Genomic DNA, 19,832 nt, shown 5'->3' with positions numbered 1-19,832 from the left:
CCTTACAGGGAACGGGGAAATCTGTCTGTTAATAACTTTAATTTATATAGTGATCTTCACAACACCATGAGGTGGCTAGTTGCAGTTATCTTATAAAATGAGGAAACTGAAGCATCCAGAAACTACAGGTCTTGTCCATAATCGTATGGTAAGCATCAGAGCTGAGATCTGAATTAGAAGTCCCTGATTCCATGCTGCCTGCTGCTTATGGAAATGACCAGTATCATTTAGGCAGCATGATGGAATGGACAGAGTGCTGGCCTTTAAGTCAAGAAGACCTGGATTTGATTGAACCTCCCTCAAACACTTTCTAGTTGCGTTATCTTGGAGCAAATTACTTAATTGCTCTAGCTCCATTATCTCCACCTATAAAACTAGAAGTTAGATCCTCTCCAGCTCTAAATCTTTTTCCTATGAAATCTTATTCTCTCTCCACCCCTGCTCTGGTACATAGGGACTTTGATGTATCTACCAATGTCCTTTCAAGCACTCTGGCCTCCATGTTCAGCCTCCTCAAATGTCATGATCTACATTTTCACCCTCTATTTTGTAGGTATTGCTCATAGGGATGTCCATATTCTATATCTTTTTCGTCATCCATAAGAGTGCCCTCTTCTTGATTTTGTTCTCAGAAATTACCCTCAGATCATGATCTGATATCTCTTCTCCCTCTTACTCCTAAGCTTATTGTTCATACTCAGCAAAACTGGGTACTCTACGTCTTTCTATTTTCCCAGGCCATTATCCTTATTTTGGACCCATTTTCCTTGCTTTATATCCTTCACCTTTTTTTTTTCTTTTAAGGCATAAAGGCATTTTCAATGGGACAGTTTTAGTCTTCCAGCTCTGACTCCTTTCCCTCTTCTCCTTTTACAACCATTGTTCTCCACCTGTCTCTTTCAGAATCCTGCTTCATGACACATTTTCTGTGGTACCTCCTCCTTTTAAACTCTAACTACTGGATCTTTTCCCCTACTTTTCTTTTTTACAAAGATGCTGAGATCTTCCCTATTCTATTTTTTAAACCCTTATTATTTGTCTTGGAATCAGTACTACATATTGATTCCAAGGCATAAGAGTGGTAAAGACTAAATAATGAGAGTTAAGTGACTTGTCCAGGTTCACATAGTCAGGAAGTGTCTGAGGCCAGATTTGAACTCGGGACTTCCCATTTATCGGCCTGGATCTCAATACACTGAGCTACCTGGCTTCCTTGAGGAAAGGTCCTTTTATTCCTATGCCTTCTAGTGTTTTTAATAGGAATTAGTGTTGTATTTTGTCAAAGGCTTTTCTGCATTTATTAAGGTAATCATGTGATTTCTGTTGGTTTGATTGTTAATATAATTAATTATGCTGATAATTTTCCTACTATTAAACCAGCCTTGCATTCCTGGTATAAATCCCACGTGAACATAGTGAATAATCCTTGTGATCCATTGCTGTAGTCTCTTTGCTAGTATTTTATTTAAGATTTTTGTAACAATATTCATTAAGGAATTTGGTCTGTGATTTTCTTTCTCTGTTTTTGGTCTTCCTGGCCTAGGTATCAGCACCATATTTAAGTCATTAAAAGAATTTGTGAGGACTCCTTCTTTGCTTATTTTTCCAAATAGTTTGTATAGTATTGGGATTAATTGTTCTTTAAATGTTTGATAGAATGCAATATTGTGAATCCATTTGGCCCTGGGGATTTTTTTCTTAGGCAGTTCATTGATAGCTTGTTCAATTTCTTTTTCTCGGATAGGATTATTTAGGTATTTGATTTCCTCTTTTGTTAATCTCAGAAATGTATATGTTTATAAACATTCATTTCACCTAGATTATCAGGTTTATTGTCACATAATTGGGTAAAATAACTCCTAATGATTCTTTTAATTTCCTCTTCATTGGAGGCGAAATCACCTTTCGTTTTTGATACTGGTAATTTGATTATCTTTTCTTTTTTTAATCAAATTAACCAATGCTCTATTTTATTTGTTGTTTTTTCACAGAACCAACTCTTAATCTTATTTGATAGTCGAATAGTTCTTTTACTGTCAATTTATTAATTTCTCCTTTGATTTTTGGGATTTCCGATTTAGTCTTTAATTGGGGATTTTAAATTTGTTCTTTTTCTAGGGTTTTGTTTTTTTAGTTACATGTCCAATTCACTTATCTGCTTTTTTTCTATTTTATTGATATAAGCATTCAGGGATATAAATTTTCCCCTGAGTACTGCGTTAGCTGTAACCCATAAATCTTGATATTTTGTCTCTTCATTGTCATTTCCTTTAATGCAATCAGTTATTGTTTCTATAATTTGTTCTTTGACTCAGCTGTTTTGAAAATTTAGATTATTTCATTTCCAGTTAATTTTTAATTTGCCTTTCCATGAACCTTTATTGATTGTAAATTTTACTGCATTTGTTGCATTTATTATTTTTGCTTTTCTGAATTTGGTTGTGAAGTTTTTATGCTTTAGTACATGGTCAGTTTTTGTATATGTACCACATGCTGTTGAAAAAAAGGTATGTTCCTTTTTATCCCCATTCAATTTTTTCCCATTCATCTATTAAAATTTAACTTCTCTAAAATTTCATTCACTTCCTCTACTCTTTTTTGTTAGATTTATCTAGTTCCAATAAGGGAAGGTTGAGGTCCCCCACTAGTGTAATTTTACTGTCTATTTCTTCCTTAAGCTCCTTTAGAGTCTCCTCTAAAAATCTGGATGCTATATACCATTTGGTAAATATATGTTAAGTACTGATATTACTTCATTGTCTATACTACTTTTTATCAAGTCATAATTACCTCTAGGAGCTCACATTCTAATGGAGGGAACATTTATATGAACTCAAGGATATAAATTTCCCCCTGAGTACTGCCTTGGCTGCATCCCACAGAGTTTGGTAGGATTCTCTTCAATGAAATTGTTGATTGTTTCTATGATTTCTTCTTTGACTAACTGGTTTTGGAGAATCATATTGTTTAATTTCCAATTGGTTTTTGATTTGCCTGTCCAGGTGCCCTTACTAATTATTATTTTTATTGCATTATGATCTGAGAAGGTTACATTTATTATATCTGCTCTTTTGCATTTGTTTGCAATGTTTCTATGCCCTATTACATGGTCAATCTTTGTGAATGTACCATGTACAGCTGAAAAGAAGGTGTATTCCTTTTTGTCCCTATTTATTTTTCTCCACATATCAATTAAATCTAATTTTTCTAGGACTTCATTCATCTCTCTTACCTCTTTCTTATTTATTTTTTGGTTTGATTTATCTAGATCTGAAAGAGGAATATTTAGATCTCCCACTAGTATGGTTTTACTATCTATTTCCTTCTTGAGCTCCGCCAGTTTCTCCTTTATGAATTTGGATGCTATGCCACTTGGTGCATACATATTGAGCAGTGTTATTTCCTCATTGTTTATACTGCCTTTAATCAGGATGTAATGACCTTCCCTGTCTTTTTTAATCATATCTATTTTTACTTTGGCTTTGTCAGAAATCATAATAGCCACTCCTGCCTTCTTTTTCTCATTTGACGCCCAAAATATTTTGCTCAAGCCCTGAACCTTAAACTTGTGTATGTCCACCCGCCTCATATGTGTTTCTTGTAGACAACATATGGTAGGATTTTGGTTTCTGATCCACTCTGCTATTTCCTTCCGTTTTATGAGTGAGTTCATCCCATTCACATTCAGAGTTATAATTATCAGTTGTGCATTCACTGACATTTTTGTATCCTCCCCCATTCCTACCCCTTCTTCTTACACTATTTTCTTTTAAACCAGTGGTTTGCTTTGAGCAGGTATCCCTTATCCCCTCCCTTGATTAGCTTCCCTTTCTACCCCCTCCCTTGTTATTCCCCTCTTTTTATTTTTAAAGGCCTAATGAATTCCCTCCCCCTTCTTCTCCCCTCCCTTTTTTGACCTTCCCACTCCCCTGCTCCCCTTGGTTTATCCCTTCTGACTTTCTCAGTAGGGTTAGATAGAGTTTTTTATCCCAATGGATAATATAGCTACTCTTCCCTCTCTGGGTTGATTACACTGAGAGTAAGGTTTAAATATTACCTCTTAATGCTCTCTTCCTCTCCTTCTTATAATAGTATTTGTCCCCTCCTCTTCCCATGCCCTCTTTGTGTGTAATAGAGTATCCTATTTTTCTTATTCATTCAAGTTTCTCTTGGTGTCCCCTACTATTCACCCGCCTCTTTCCCACCCCCCATGTCATCTTAGATCATTTGGTATTCTGTCCTCTCCCTATGAATTATTCTTCTGATTGCTATGATAGTGAATACTATAATAGTGAAGAGAGTTCACTACAGAGAATTATACATAGCATTTCTCCACATAGGAATACAGATAATTAGATCTTATTGAAGCCCTTAAAGAGTCAAATTTAAAAAATTATGAGTTTTCTTTCTTTCCCCTCTGTTTCTTATTTACCTTTTTATGTTCCTCTTGATTTTTGTGGTTGGATATCAAACTTTCCATTTAGCCCTGGTCTTTTCTGTGCAAATACTTGGAAATCTTCAATTTTGTTGAATGCCCATACTTTCCCCTGAAGTATATAGTCAGTTTTGATGGGTAGTTGATCCGTGGTTGAAGGCCCAGCTCTCTTGCCTTTCTGAATATCATATTCCAAGCCTTGCGGTCTTTTAGTGTGGAGGCTGCCAGATCCTGTGTGATCCTGATTGGTGTTCCTTGATATTTGAATTGTCTCTTTCTGGTTTCTTGTAAGATTTTTTCTTTTACTTGGAAGCTCTTGAATTTGGCTATTATATTCCTGGGGGTTGTCCTTTCTGGGTCTAGTGTAGAGGGTGATCTATGGATCCTTTCAATGTCTATATTGCCCTCTTGTTGTAGAACTTCAGGGTAATTTTGCTGTATAATTTCTTTTAGTATGGAATCCAAGTTTCTATTAATTTCTGCTTTTTCTGGAAGACCAGTGATTCTCAAATTGTCTTTTCTAGCCCTGTTTTCTTGATCTGTCACTTTCTCATTGAGATATTTCATGTTTCCTTCTATTTTATCAGTCTTTTGACTTTGTTTTATTTGTTCTTGCTGTCTTGAGAGATCATTAGCTTCTAATTGCTTAATTCTAGCCTTTAGGGACTGTTTTTCGGTTATAATCTTTTGGTTTTCCTTTTCAATCTGGTCATTTCTGGTCTTCAGTTGAAGTGCCTCACTTTCCAATTGTGAAATTCTGCCTTTTAAACTGTTATTTTCTTGCCAGATCTCTTCCATCTTTTTCATCATCTCAGATTTGAACTCTTCAATAACTTGTGACCAGTTTTCATTGTTTTGGGAAGGTTTGGATATGATTACTTGTTTGTCCTCCTCTGTTGTCTGGATTTTCTCTGTGTAAAAGTTGTTGAGTGTTCCAGAGTTCTTCTTGATAATCTTTCTCTTCTGGGCTTCCCGATTTTTGGCTTGCCATTGTTAACCCAGCACCTTCTGCGCTTTATCCTCACACGCAGGGTCTGTCTGCGCTGTCTAGGCTCCCGAGGTCTCAGGTCTCTTTGTTCTCAGGGTTGAGCCTCCTGGTTGTCCCTGGTCTGCCCCTCTGCCCGAGGCTCCTTCAGCAGTCTCAGGCTGCTTCCACAGCTGTGCTCCCGTCTGCACAGGATCCCCACTCGAGGTCCAAGCCTGCATTAGAGATCCTTGTCCTCGCCTAAGGCACTGCCTTCACCCGCAAAGATGCTCAGGAAAGTCCGTGCGTGTTCTTTAGCCTCTTGGGGTCCTAAGTCTTGCTGCTCTCAGGAACAAGCCCTGGAGCTGCCAGTGACTTAATGGGTGCCCCAAACCTGCTTTCACTCTTGTGTGCTGGCCTCTGAGTTGTATGTGGTGTGGGGGGTGGGGGAGGGGCTTCTTCCTCTCGCATTTTAGTGAGAGCTGTTTCACCCCTTTATATCGTGGAAATGCCCAGATTCCACATACCTTCAATGCTGCGCCCTGTTGTGGGGTCCCTTTGTTCAACTGGATTTGTTTTTATGTCCCCTTGAGGAGTCCTGTATGCTTTGGTTAGGAGAGATCAAGCAGTGCTGCTCCTTACTCTGCTGCCATCTTAACCGGAAGTCCCCCTCATTTCTCCTTTTATTCTGTCCCTCCATACAACTGTTTTGCTTTTAATTACCCCCAACTACTCCCTCCCTTATGTTACCCCCCTTCTCACCACCCCCTTTCTTATTTTCCTACTTCTCTATAGTATAAGATAGGATTTTACAGACCTCCAATGAATCTGGCTGTTCTTCCTTCTCTGAGCTAATTCCAGCAAGAGTAAGGTTTAAGTATTAACTATCACTGCTCTCATTCTCCCTTCCACTCTAATAGTTCCCTGCCCCGCCCATGCCTCTTTATGTGATATTGATTTATCCCATTTTACTTCTCTCTTCCCATTTCTCTTAGTGCCATCCTCTTTTTTCACTGCTTGTTTTTGTATATCATCCTAAACTACTTACTACCACACCCTCTGTCTATGTATACTTCTTCTGACTACCATGATAATGATAAAAAATTTTTATGAGTTACAAATATCTCTCCATATAGAAATATAAACAACTCGACTGTACTGAGGTCCTTAAATTTTTTCTCTTTCTTATTTCTTATTTACCTTTTTATGCTTCTCTTGAATTTTATATTTGGACATCAAATTTTCTGTTTAAGTCTAGTCTTCAGGAACGCTTGGAAATCTTCCATTTTATTAAATGATTCATATTTTCCCCTGAAAGAATATAGTAAGTTTTGATGGGTAGGTGATTCTTGGTTGTAAATCCAGTTCCCTTACCTTCTGGAATATCATATTCCAAGCCTTCTGATCCTTCAGTATGGAAGCTGCCAGATCCGATGCAATCTGACTGGGGCTCCATGATATTTCAATTGCTTCTTTCTGGCTGCTTGCAGTATTTTCTCCTTGACCTGGAAGATCTTGAACTTGACTATACATTTCTAGGAGTCATCATTTAGGGACTGCTTGCAGGAGGTGATCTATAGATTCTTTAAATTTCTATTTTACCTTCTTATAAGAGCAGTTTTCTTTGATAATTTCTTGTAATATGATATCTAGCCTTTTTTTTTTATCATGGCTTTCAAACTGTCCAATAATTCTTAAGTTATCTCTCCCGGATCTATTTTCTAGGTCAGTTGTTATTGCAATGAGATATTTCATATTTTCTTCTATTTTTCATTCTTTTGATTTTGTTTTGTTGTTTCTTGATGTCTTGTGAAATCATTAGCTTCCATTACTCAATTCTAACTGTTAAAGAATTTCTTCTATGAACTTTTGATTATCCTTTTCCATTTTGATCCATTCTGTTTTTTATGGAACTCTTCTTCATTTTTTTTGCCTCTATTTCCAGGTGACCAATTTTTATTTTTAAGATGTTATTTTCTTTTTACATTACTTTGATTTCTTAATCCTACTTTTATTCCACCTTTCTCATTTGATTTTTTAGTTTCTTTTTTAGTCTTCCAGTGCTAGAGATCCCCATTTTTCTTTGAAGTTTTGCATATGGTTGCTTGACTCTCACTGTCCCCTATTGACTCAGTGCCTTGCTCTTTGTCTCCCCATAGAAATTTTCTATGATTAGGCATTTCTTTTGCTGTTTTCTCATTTTCCCAGTCTTTTGTTGCCTATGGATTGGGAGTTCTGAAAACTACCAATTCTGTCTCCTCTGATGATGGATTATAAGATTTGGCACTGAGCTATTTTTCTCTTGGTTCTTCACTGCAGAGCAAAGCTCTATAGTCTTGGGCCTTACTGGTGCAAGGGACTTGGAACTTCAAAGGATGGGTGTGGGGTGTTCTGTTATTGGTATAGGCAAGGTTGGCCTGTGTCCAGGCTCAGAATCTGATGCAATAGGTAGGGAGGGTGTTCAGCCAGTACTCCTCTGTGTGTAGTTTTATTTCCAGTTCCCCTTATCCTGTGAAAATCAACTCTCTCTGCCTACCTTTCTAGTTGTTCTCCACAGGAGAGCCATCTCTCTCCATCTTGTTCTTGTTTTTTGACTCCCATCATTTTGAGGTGCTTTTTAAAGACTGATTTGGAAGAATTCTTGAAGCAGTTTCCACTTTCACTGTTACTAAGTACCTATCTTGGCTTACTCTACCTGACTACCTTGAGTTTCCCTATTCTTTAAAAAAAGTACATGACTTTGTTATCATCTAAACCAGTGATTCCCAAAGTAGGCACTACCACCCCCTGGTGTGATCCAGGGGGGTGGTGATGGCCACACTTTTTTTGTATTACATTCTATTCTGAGTTCAATAAATAGTTTCATAATGTCCAGTAATATTTTTTTCTGAAAAGGGGGTGGTAGGCCAAAAACGTTTGGGAACCACTGATATAAACTATCATCTTATATTTCACCACCAATCTCCTAGGAAAAAAAGAATTGTCCAGACAATTTCTGTTTCTTCACTGTCCTCTCACAACTATTCTATTTCTTCAAATTTGACTTCTTATTCCATCATTCCACTGAAATTGTCTTCTCCAAGGATCCCCCAAATTTCCTAATTGCTAAATCCTTTGGTCTTTTCTTGGTCCTCGTCCTTCTTGACCTCTTTGCAGTTTTTGAAAAGACCCTCCACCTGGATACTCTTTTCCTTTGGTTCTGTGATACCATTCTTCCTCACTGTCTCCTCTCTAATTGCTTTTTCTTAGTCTCCTAGATATTCATCTATTTCCTGTCTCCTTATCTTAAGTATTCCCTGGGGAACCAGTTTTTGTCCTTTTTTTTCTAACTCTATGTGAACTCTCCTGGAGTGTTCTCAGTACCCATGAGTACCAGCATCAACTCTGTACAAATGACTCTCATCTATATAAATCCTCCATTAATCATGCTCCTAAATACCAGTTATATTCCATCTGCATGGAGACATGTCCATACGGATGTCCCATAAGCATCTCAAACTCAAAATGACAAAAGCAGAATTCACTATTTTCTTCCATAAATCTTCTAAGTTTCCTTTTTCTGATAAGTGTATCACCACACTTCTATTTATTCAGGTTTGTGACCTCAGAGTATGCCTTGACTCATCCCTGTCCATCATTACCCACATCCAATCTCTTATCAAATCTTTTTGTTTCTCTTTATAACAGTTCTTGTATCCATAACTTTTGTTCACTCACATAGCCAACACATCAGTTTAGACCCTTTATGATCTCTTCCCTGGATTACTATTGGTCTCCTAATTAGTCTCCCAAATTACAATTTCTTTCCTCTTTAATCTGTCCTCCACATGGCTACCAAAATAATCTCGTAAGGTAAAGACCCCACTGTATCATTCCCCTGCCTTTAATAGCTTCTTAGTATAGCATTTAAGGCCTTCCATAGTCTGGCTCCCAATTCCCTTTCTGGATTTATTCATATGTCCTCTTTAAGAACTCTACATTCCAACCCAACTGAATTATTAGCTGTTCTCTGAATCCAATACTTCATCTTCCACCCCTATTTGAAAAAGTCATTCTTGATACCTGAAATGCACTCCCTCTTCATCTTGGCATTTCAGAATCCTTGCTTTGCATCAAAGTTCAATGCAGCTACTGTTTCATACATGAAACTTTCTCTGATCCTCCTCTCCTCCAGCTATTCTCTCCCATTTCACCTTTATCACACTAGTGGGAGAGAATAGTCATTTATAAAGTGCCTACTATGTGCCAGGCATTGTGCTAAACACTTTATCAATATTATTTCATATGATCCTCACCACAGCTGTGCTAAGTGCTATAATCATTTCCATTTCATAGTTGAAGAAACTGAGGCAAACAGAGTTTAAGTGACTTATCCAAAGCCATGGAACTAGTATCTGAGGCTGTATTTGAACTCAGGCCCTCCTCAGACGCTGTATTCTATCTATCGTCAAATCTAGCTTTCTTTCTACTACTTTATGTACTACAACTTACTTAAACCTTTCCCAATCAGTGGGAACCAACTTTGTTCCCATTTCTTTGCTTCCACAAAAAGTAATGTATGAATATTTCAGTATATCTAGCATCTTTCTTTTTTATCTTTGACCTCAGGGTATACATCCAGAAGTGAGATCTCTGGGTCAAAAGTTATAAACATTTTTCTTTTCTTTTCTCTCCCTTTTTAAAAAAAGCATATTCCCAAATTGCCTTCCAGAATGTCAGTCCTTCCATTTTAGAGAAGAGGAAACCAAGAGGAGTAAAATGAGCTGCCTAAAACCATTCAGATGGCAAATAGCAGAGTCTAGATTTGAAAGTCAATCTTCTGATTCCATCTTCCATACTTGTTTCATACTCAGTGTTCTTTTTTACAAAATTACAATTAACTTTTACGTTGTCAATTACCAATAAGCACAAACATTTTGGGCTGTATGAAAATCTATTTTGAAGTCTGGAATGTTTCAGTCACCTCTCATTTTGCACTGCAGTGCCTGCTGGTCCACAATGAGTCCATTTGTTCTAAATAACTATGAGTTCGTAATTTGTAAGTACATCTAAACCAAATGGGACATCTGGGTGTTAAGAGTCTGCCTGTCATATTACAGGAAATTCTGTTATAATGAAGGCGATGAAAGCAAAATTCCTTTAATAGCAACACAGATATAACCCAACTGATCATCAGCTTCTTTCTGCTCTACTTATACAGTAGGGAAGCTATATTCTTTCTAAAACATCTTAATCTACTCCTTGCCTTGGTAAGCAGGGTACACAAAAAATAATGGAATTTTCTTTGATGATTCAGCATCTTATAGCCCCTAAGGGTCATCCATCTGAGCATTCCTCAACATTGTTGACTATTACAGATATTACTGTAGAAGACAAATTAGGCAACTCTACTTCTGCTCTTAATTCTGTCTTGTTCTATTTCTTTCAGGCCTGGCTTGCCCATAAATCATTCCCTCTCACATCTTCAATTTCTCTCAGTCTACTGACTCCTCACTCTCTGCCTATCAGCATGCTTATGTTTCCCTTATTTTTCAATATTCTCCTCTGATACCAAAATCCCTCCCCACCCCATATCTCCACCCTAATATCTTGGTTATATAAGTTGGACTGGAGTATACCCCATGGAGTGTTTGTGGTGATTGATGGGCCTGCAAAAGTAGAATGCATAGATTACCCATTGAGCTCCTAGAGGATAGATATTGAATAATGCTGAAGAGTTTGGTGCTTTAATATGTCATAGCAAACCCTAGCCATTATAAGAATGGGGATGGAGAGAGAATGTCTCAAAGAGAACTGGTCACTGCCCCAGGAAGAACTATCCTCAAAGAAGACCTTAAAAAGGGAAAAATTCTGTCTTCTAGCTTTCTTCTGTCTCTGGAACATATGTGATATTTAGTTTTCTCTGTGTGGATTTCCTGCAAAGGAAGCCTTTCTCTGGGAGGAATGGGATTCTGATACTATCAATTACCCTATACTCCTGAATATACTTTCCTTCCTTGGCTTCCATGAATTCATTTTCATAGTTTTTTCCTTAACAACATTACTGCTTCATCTAATTTCTTCTGTTCTCCTCTTGCCCCTTTAGTGTGGGTGTTCACTAAAGCTCTAATTTTTCTTCTTTTCCTCTATGACTTTCCCTTGTCTAATTGGTTCAATTATTACCTCTATGTTGGTAAGATATATTTCAGTCCTAATTTTTATTCTGATCTCTGATCCTTTATATCTAAATGCCTGTGAAGGACTTTTATGATAAAAGCAATATGTCTTGTAGGTATAGGCTAGTTTTTCTTCAAAATATACTGAAACTAGAGGCAGCTAGGTGGTTCAGTGAATAGAGAGCCAGGCCTGGAGTCAGGAAGACATGGGTTCAAATTTGACCTCAGACACTTGCCAGTTGTATAATGCTAGGCAGGTTACTTAACCCCAGTTGCCTAACTGCTGCCACTATTCTGCCTTAGAACCAATACTTAGTATTGATTCTTAGACAGAAGGTAAAGTAAATATATAGACAGACAGACATAGAAACCATCTTTGAGACAAAGGATTAAGGCCCATGTCAATGTTGTAGCTTCCTAGTAACCCAAGTACAAAAAGCCAATGCATGAGGAGGTAGCGGCTCTTCCCTCAGGCTTCTGACTAGCAGACCAACATAGTAAGGAAGCTCCAACCTTAGTAAGTCACTAATGTATTCTTTCCCTACTATAGCCAAGTAAACTTCCTTTTGTTTTATATATTCTACAAATGTCTTGTTTCAGTCCAATATTGAACTTGAACTACTAGACCAGTGATTCCCAAAGTGGGCACCACCACCCCCTGGTGGGTGCTGCAGCAATCCAAGGAGGCGGTGATGGCCACAGGTGCATTTATCTTTCCTATTAATTGCTATTAAAATTAAAAATTTAATTTCCAGGGGTGCTAAGTAATATTTTTTCTGGAAAGGGGGTGGTAGGCCAAAAATGTTTGGGAACCACTGTACTAGACCAACCTGAGTCAAATGTGTCCTTCCTACCATAAGCATCTCTAACTTAACATATCCACAACTGAATTCATCAACCTCTCAAACTTGCCCTTCTCTCAACATCTTTAATGCAATTGATGGTACCACCATTCTCCCACTCAATCTTGAAATCTCATTTGTCTTTAACTTCCTTCTTCTGTATCCACTTGACAAGTACTATCAATTTAATTTTTAAAACAAAACATTTTAAAATCTTTTGTCTCATCTCCATTGGTACTGACATCCTAACATGAGCCTTCATTACTTCTCATTTTTATTATTTCAATAGCCTCTTGATATCCTCCTCTCTTCTTGCCAGTATGTTCTTAACTCAATTGCCAAAATAATCTTCCTAGTTAGAAAGAGAAATTCCATTTAAAATCACTCTAGAAAATATCAAACACTTGGGATTCTATTTGTCAAGACAAACACAGGAATTATATGAACACAACCACAAAACACTTTCCTTACAATTAAAACTAGATCTAAACAATAGGAAAAACATTAATTGCTCATGGGTAGGATAAGCTAACATAATAAAAATGACAATCTTTCCCAAATTAATTTACTTATTTAGTGCCATACCTATCAAACTACCAAGAAACTTTTTACTTAACTAGAAAAAAACTATAACAAAGTTCATTTGGAAGAACAAAAAAATCAATAATATCAAGGGAAATAGTGAAAAAAATGTGGAGGGGGGCCTAGCAGTACCAGATTTTAAACTGTACTATAAAGCAGTGGTCATCAAAACTATATAGTACAGGTTAAGAGACAGAAGGGAGGATCAATGGAATAGCCTTGAGGTAAATTGCCTCAGTAAGACAGTGTATGATAAACCCAAAGATCCCAGCTTTGGGGACAAAAATCCGCTAGTTGACAAAAACTGCTCTGGGAAAATTGGAAAACAGAGAGATTAGGTTTAGATCAATATCTCACCCTACACCAAGATAAACTCAGAATAGGTGAATGACTTGGATATAAAGAAGGAAACTATAAGTAAATTAACAATAGTATGCCTGTCAGATCTTTGGGAAAGGAAAGATTTCAAGACCAAGCAAGAGTTAGAAAAAATTACAAAATGTACAAAACCAATGCAACCAAAATTAGAAGGGAATCAACAAATCGGGAAAAAATCTTTATAACAAAAACCTCTGACAAAGGTCTAATTACTCAAATATATAAGTAGCTAAATCAATTGACAAAAAAGCAAACCATTCCCCAAATTGATAAATGGTCAAAGGACAAGAATATGCAATTTTCAAATAAAAAAATCAAAACTATCAATAAGCACATGAAAAGTGTTCTAAATCTCTTATAATTAGAGAAATGCAAACCAAAACAACTCTGAGGTACCACTTTATACCTAGACGATTGGCAAAGGAAAGTAATAAATGTTGGAGGGGATGTGGTAAAATAGGGACATTAATGCATTGTTGGTAGAGTTGTGAATTGTTCCAACCATTCTGGATGACAATTTGGAACTATATCCAAAGGGCTTTAAAAGACTGCCTGCCCTTTGATCCAGCCATACCACTGCTGGGTTTATACCACAAAGAGATAATAAGGAAAAAGACTTGTACAAAAATATTTATAGCCTCACTCTTTGTGGTGGCAAAAAAATTGGAAAATGAGGGGATGCCCTTTGATTGGAGAATGGCTGCACAAATTGTGGTATCTGTTGGTGATGGAATACTATTGTCCTAAAAGGAATAACGAACTGGAGGAATTCCATGTGAAATGGAAAGACCTCCAGGAATTGATGCAGAGTGAAAGGAGCAGAACCAGGAGAACCTTATATACAGAGACGGATACACTGTGGCACAATCGAATGTAATGGACTTCTCTACTAGCAGCAATGCAATGATCCAAGACATTTCTGAGGGTCTTATGAGAAAGAAAGTTATCCATATCCAGAGAAAGAACTGTGGGAACAGAAACATAGAAGAAAAAACTGCTTGATCACATGGGTCGATGGGGATATGATTGGGGATGTAGACTCTAAACAATCAACCTAATGCAAATATTAATAATATGGAAATAGGTCTTGATCAGTGACACATATAAAACCCAGTGGAATTGTGTGCTTGCTATAGGAGTGGGGTGGGAAGAGAGGAGAGAAAGAATATGAATCATGTAACCATGGAAAATTTTTCTTAATTAATCAATAAAATTAAAAGAGAAAAAAAATCTTCCTAATTCATATATCACATCATGCCAGCCCTCTGTTCAAAGACCTTCAATATCTCCCCAAGAAGGAATTTCTCAGTGGATTGTCCATCCAACTGGATATCATGGACTGGACAACAAATATTTCCTAACTCTTTGGTTTTGCATGTGTGACTGCTTAGGCCAAACTGGTTTTTTGAGGGATTATGGATTTCATTTAGGAGGCTCTACAATGATCTGAGGCTTGATAGAATCAGTATATCATCCACAAACAGAAGCCTTTAGATCATTATCTATAAGGATCCCTTCTTTGACTCTGAATCTAAACTGCATGTCTTCCGTGAGAGTAGCAAGCATGTTTGGCAAGTATAACTCCCCATTTTGTGCTTCCTTGACATTAAAAAAAATTGTTTTCCGAATTACAAGTAAAAACAATTTTTAACATTCGTTTTTTGAAAATTTGAGTTCCAAATTCTCTTCCTCCACTCTCTCCTCCCTGAGACAGCAAACAATCTGATAAATGATACACATGTGTAGTTATGCAAAACATATTTCCATATTAGTCATGTTGCGAAAGAAAACACAGACCAAAATTTAAAACAAGAAAAATAAAGAAAGTTTAAAGAAGTATGCTTTGATCTGCATTCAGCCTCCATCAATTCTTTCTCTAAAGGTGAACAATATTTTTCAATATAAGTCCTTAGAAATTATCCTGGGTCATTATATTGCTGAGAAATGCTAAGTCATTCCAATTGGTCATTGCACAATATAGCCATTACTGTATGCAGTAGTCTCTTTGTTCTTCTCATTTCACTTTTCATCAATTAATGTAAGTCTTTCTTAGCTTTTCTGTGGGTATCTTGCTCATCACTTCTTATAGTATAATCATTTATCACAACTTGTTTCAGTCGTTTAGCCAGGAATCCCCTCAATTTCCAATTCTTTGCCACCATGAAAAGAGGTGCTATAAATATTTTTGTACATATAGATTTCCTTTTTGGTTTTTAACTCTTTGGGAAAAAAACCTAGTAGTGGTATTCCTGGGTCAAAGGGTATGCAGTTTTATAGCTCTTTGGACATAGTTCTAAATCGTTCTCCAGAATAGTTGACTCAATTCACACCTCCAATAACAGAGCATTAATGTCCCAATTTCCCCATATCCCCTCCAACATATATGATAGTTGTAGGATAGTACTTCCAAGTTGTTTTAATTTTCATTTCAATAATCAAATTTGGAGCATTTTTTCATATGACTATAGATAGTTTAGATTACTTCATTGAAAATTGCCTGTTCATATCTTTTGACCATTTATTAATTGGGGAATGACTTGTATTATTATAAATTTGGCTCTGTCATTTCTATATTTGAGAAATGAGACATTTATCAGAGAAACTTGCTGTAAAATTTTTCTCAGTTATGATTATTGGGTATTTACCTCCATCCTACTTTCCCTGTTTATCTTGCCCTTTCTTCCTTCACATTCTGTCCATCCTCAAAAGTGTTTTACTTGTGACCACTGCCTCCCCTGATCCATCTTCCCTTCTATCAGTATGCCCCTCTTCTCTTATTTCCTTCCTCTCCTACTTTCTTGGAGGTTGAGATAGATTTCTAAACCCAACTGAGTGTTTATGTTATTCCCTCTTTGAGCCAATTCCAATGAGAGTAAGGTTCAAACATTGTCCACTCCCCACTCTCCATTAATGTAAAAATTGTCCAATGTCCAATGTAAAAAACTTTTGTGCCTCTTACGTGAAATAATTCACTCCATTCTATCTTTCCCTTTCCCTTCTCCCAGTGCATTCCTCTCTTCACTCCTTAATTTTATTTTTACCTCCCTAGATATTAATGATTAATTATTAATGGCAGTAATCCTGTTGGGGATCTTGCATGATGCTGATATATGCATAGAAGATAACTTACAGGGCTTGGAGAACTTCTAGGGCAGCATTTTACTCTACCATATCAAGTGCTTTTAAAAGTAAATGAATCGAACAAGCATTTATTAAGCACTTGCACTGTTCCAGGCACTGTGGATATGAAGACAGAAACAAAATGGTCCCTGATCTCAAGGAATATCTCCCAGGGAGTGGGGGAAAGGGGAGAAGGGAACAGAACATGTACCCAGAGAAGTACAAAAAGGCATGCAAAATGAATCCAAAGGAATTTCAGGGGGAACAATAATAGGAGGGTATCAGGAAAGCCTCCTTGAAGGAAAAGATGGTATATAGTTGAGTTGGGCCCCTAGATCCTGAATAGATTTCTAGATAGAGGTGGGAAAGAAACTGTGAAATGAAACAGGCAGGGTGGAGAATTTGTAAGGGAGAGCAACATGTGATCGGACTGAGGCATATTCAAAACATACCAAACCATCTTCATCAGCTGTGACAATGAAAAATCTGACACCTTCTACAAAGGCGATGCCATCAATGCTAAAATAAAATCCTTATTGGTTTATCCAGTGAGGAAAATTATCAGGACAATCCCTGGGCACCCCTATTATATTTATAATCTCAATAATTTAGTCAAATATATGTATACATCTAGTATAACAACAAAAAGAAAAGCCTGCATTTATAGAGCACTTTAGGATTTTCAAAGTGTTTTATATATGTGATTTCTTTTGATATTCACAATAATTCTGTGAGAAAGGTACTATTATCTCCATTTTATGGATGAGGAAAGTAAGCTTGAGAGAGGCTAAATGATGTATCCATGGATACCTCGCTGGTACATATATGTGAAGAAGAATTCAAACTCGGGTCTTCTTGACTCTAAGAACACCTTGCTATCTACTATGTTCCCTTGCTACACATAAGCACACACAAGCCTTCTTCTCTTCTTCCTCCACATATATACACACACACAATATATATATATATACATATATATATATACATACACAGTGTGAATGCAGTGAGGTAACATATGGATGCAAACACGTATATACACACATGTGTGCATGTGTATTGTGCAGCTAGGTAGCCCTGATAGAGAGCACAGTAGGATGAAGAAGTGGTCCTAGAGTCATCTTTATGCAAGTATTTACACAGCATATAGTATGACATACATGTGGGTTATACATACATACACACATAAAACTTTTCAGATAATTCCTAGGAGCTGTGGGAATTGTAGTAGATGTGGTATAGAAAAAAGGGCACTGGGCTGGGAGTTGGGGTAGCTGAGCTCTAGGCCATCATTCTAGGCTTGAGGGACAGCAAGAAACAATGTACAAATCGCTGGACTTTAAGTCAGAAAGAAGTGGGTTTGAATCCCACCTCTGGCATTCTGTTTGACTATAGGAAAGTTTCTTAGCCTTTCTGACCCTCAGCCTTCTCAACTATCAAATGAAGGCAATAATACTTGCACCTATTATACCTATCTCACAGGACTACTGTAAGCCTCAAACGAGATAATGGGTGTGAAGTCCTTTGCAAATAGGGCTATATAACATTAGAGGCAAACATCACCATCCTCATCATCATTAGTTCAAACTCTGCCACAAACTAAATGAAATATCTTAGTAAGTCACTAAACTTCTCATTGTCTTCATCTGTTGAATGAGTTGATCCCAAAGGCCTTTTTGTTCTAAAATTCTATAAATCTATATTTGATCTAGCCCTACAGCACTATAGAAGAATTTGCTGCTAGAAAAATGATAAACATGGCTTCAGGCAATTCCTAGTTGCGTGACCCTGGGCAAATCGCTTAAACCCAATTGCCTACCCTTTACTGCTCTTCAGTCTAAGACAGAAGATAAAGGGTTTCAGGAAAAAGATACACAGAAATTCCTAAAATCCCTTAGCACAAGATCACAAGGAAAATTAATATTGAAAAAAGAAAAATGAAAGCAAATTCCTAGAAAAATCCCAAGGTCCTAACACTAACTCTATGAGAGTTTTTGAAATTCACCATATGATTCTGCCATATGAAATTATCATTTACTGGAACTAGTCACCATTGACACAAGCTACAGCAGATAGCCCCAGACATCTAGGGGTGTGGGTGACATACTTACTTTAAAGCTGAATCTGACAATATTTTGGGGAGCATGTGGGTTATTGGCTCTCAGGATGCGAGTGATTTCTTCTTTTAACTCCTATGGGGCAGAAATACAGAGAAAGACATTAATAAAAAACATGCTCCATGCAGAGGACTGGCATAAGTCCCGTAAAAAACCAGAAAACTTCTCACACAGTTCCACAAACACAGATGACATTACACCCTATGTTTCCGATCAGGCACTTCTGGGGACCACATTTCTAAAGAGCTGGAGGGCAACACTAGGCAGAGCCAAGGTTAATGAAACTCAGGCTGAGGAATGTATTAGCTACCAACTGTTTTCACTCTTTTACTGAGAGAAAGCACACACACACACACACACACACACACACACACACACACACACACAATCAAATCTGCAAGGAGAAACCCATGTGTGAGCCAAGAAGGCTCCCTTTCCCAGCGGCTCTCCTTCTCCTGTTAGCAAAGTTTCATTCCTGTCATGCTTCCCAGACTTTTTGAGCTTTGTGTAAAACTCTGTGCTCAAAGGAAGTTTCCCTTGGGATAGAAGGGATTTCTAATGTATGTGTCCAGCCTATAATTTAGCTATCGCTCCAACACCCAGAATAGCGCAAACCACTTCTTAGGGCACAGACAGAGGTAGTGAGGTTCAGGGGAAAATACAAAGGCTGAGTCAGGAGATGAGAATTTAATCCCAGCTCAGGCACTAATGTGCTCTGTATTCTTGGGCAAATGATTTACTTTCTTTGGACTTCAAGTTTCCCTGCCTGTTAAAATGAAGGAACAGACTAAAATAGTATTTCCCAAACCATGTTCAGCAAAACTCTAATATTCTGGAGATTGTAAATCCTTTTCCATGAGAAAAATTTGTTGCTAGTGCTTTTTTTTTTTGCTTAAAATATTAAATATAAAATTATATACAAAGATATTTATTAAATGGGATGTTTTCAAATATGAAAATGGGCTGAATTTCCTCTCTTTTGCTCGAGAATTTTCCCAGTTCCTATTTATCATAGGAGTATACCATACCCCTAGGTTTCACCATGACCACAGTGATCCGTATTTACAGACCTGTCAATCTATGTCAAGTCCCAGTGGGTGGCCAAGTTCATTGAGACACACTGGGGCTAGATCATCTCTCAGTTCCTTTCCAACTCTTAAATTCTGTGACTCTACAGCTACATAAATAGGTCAACATTTATTAAGTCAGTGTTTGATTAACCTACTTTAAAAGAATCTGGGT

At 37.2% G+C, this 19,832-nt stretch overlaps 1 protein-coding gene across 1 annotated transcript in view; it reads right to left on the bottom strand.

The window, feature by feature from the left end:
* The window catches only part of DNAI1 (dynein axonemal intermediate chain 1), a 309,175-nt gene that overhangs the window by 212,391 nt on the left and 76,952 nt on the right, over positions 1-19,832 (bottom strand). Inside the window, exon 3 of the mRNA XM_044678118.1 lies at positions 18,585-18,665. Coding sequence (XP_044534053.1) covers positions 18,585-18,665 — 81 coding nt within the window. The remainder of the gene's footprint in view (positions 1-18,584; positions 18,666-19,832) is intronic.

This window comes from Gracilinanus agilis, chromosome 1 (genome assembly GCF_016433145.1).
Source record: "Gracilinanus agilis isolate LMUSP501 chromosome 1, AgileGrace, whole genome shotgun sequence".
NCBI lineage: Eukaryota > Metazoa > Chordata > Mammalia > Didelphimorphia > Didelphidae > Gracilinanus > Gracilinanus agilis.
This window is presented reverse-complemented; position numbering and strand designations above follow the sequence as displayed.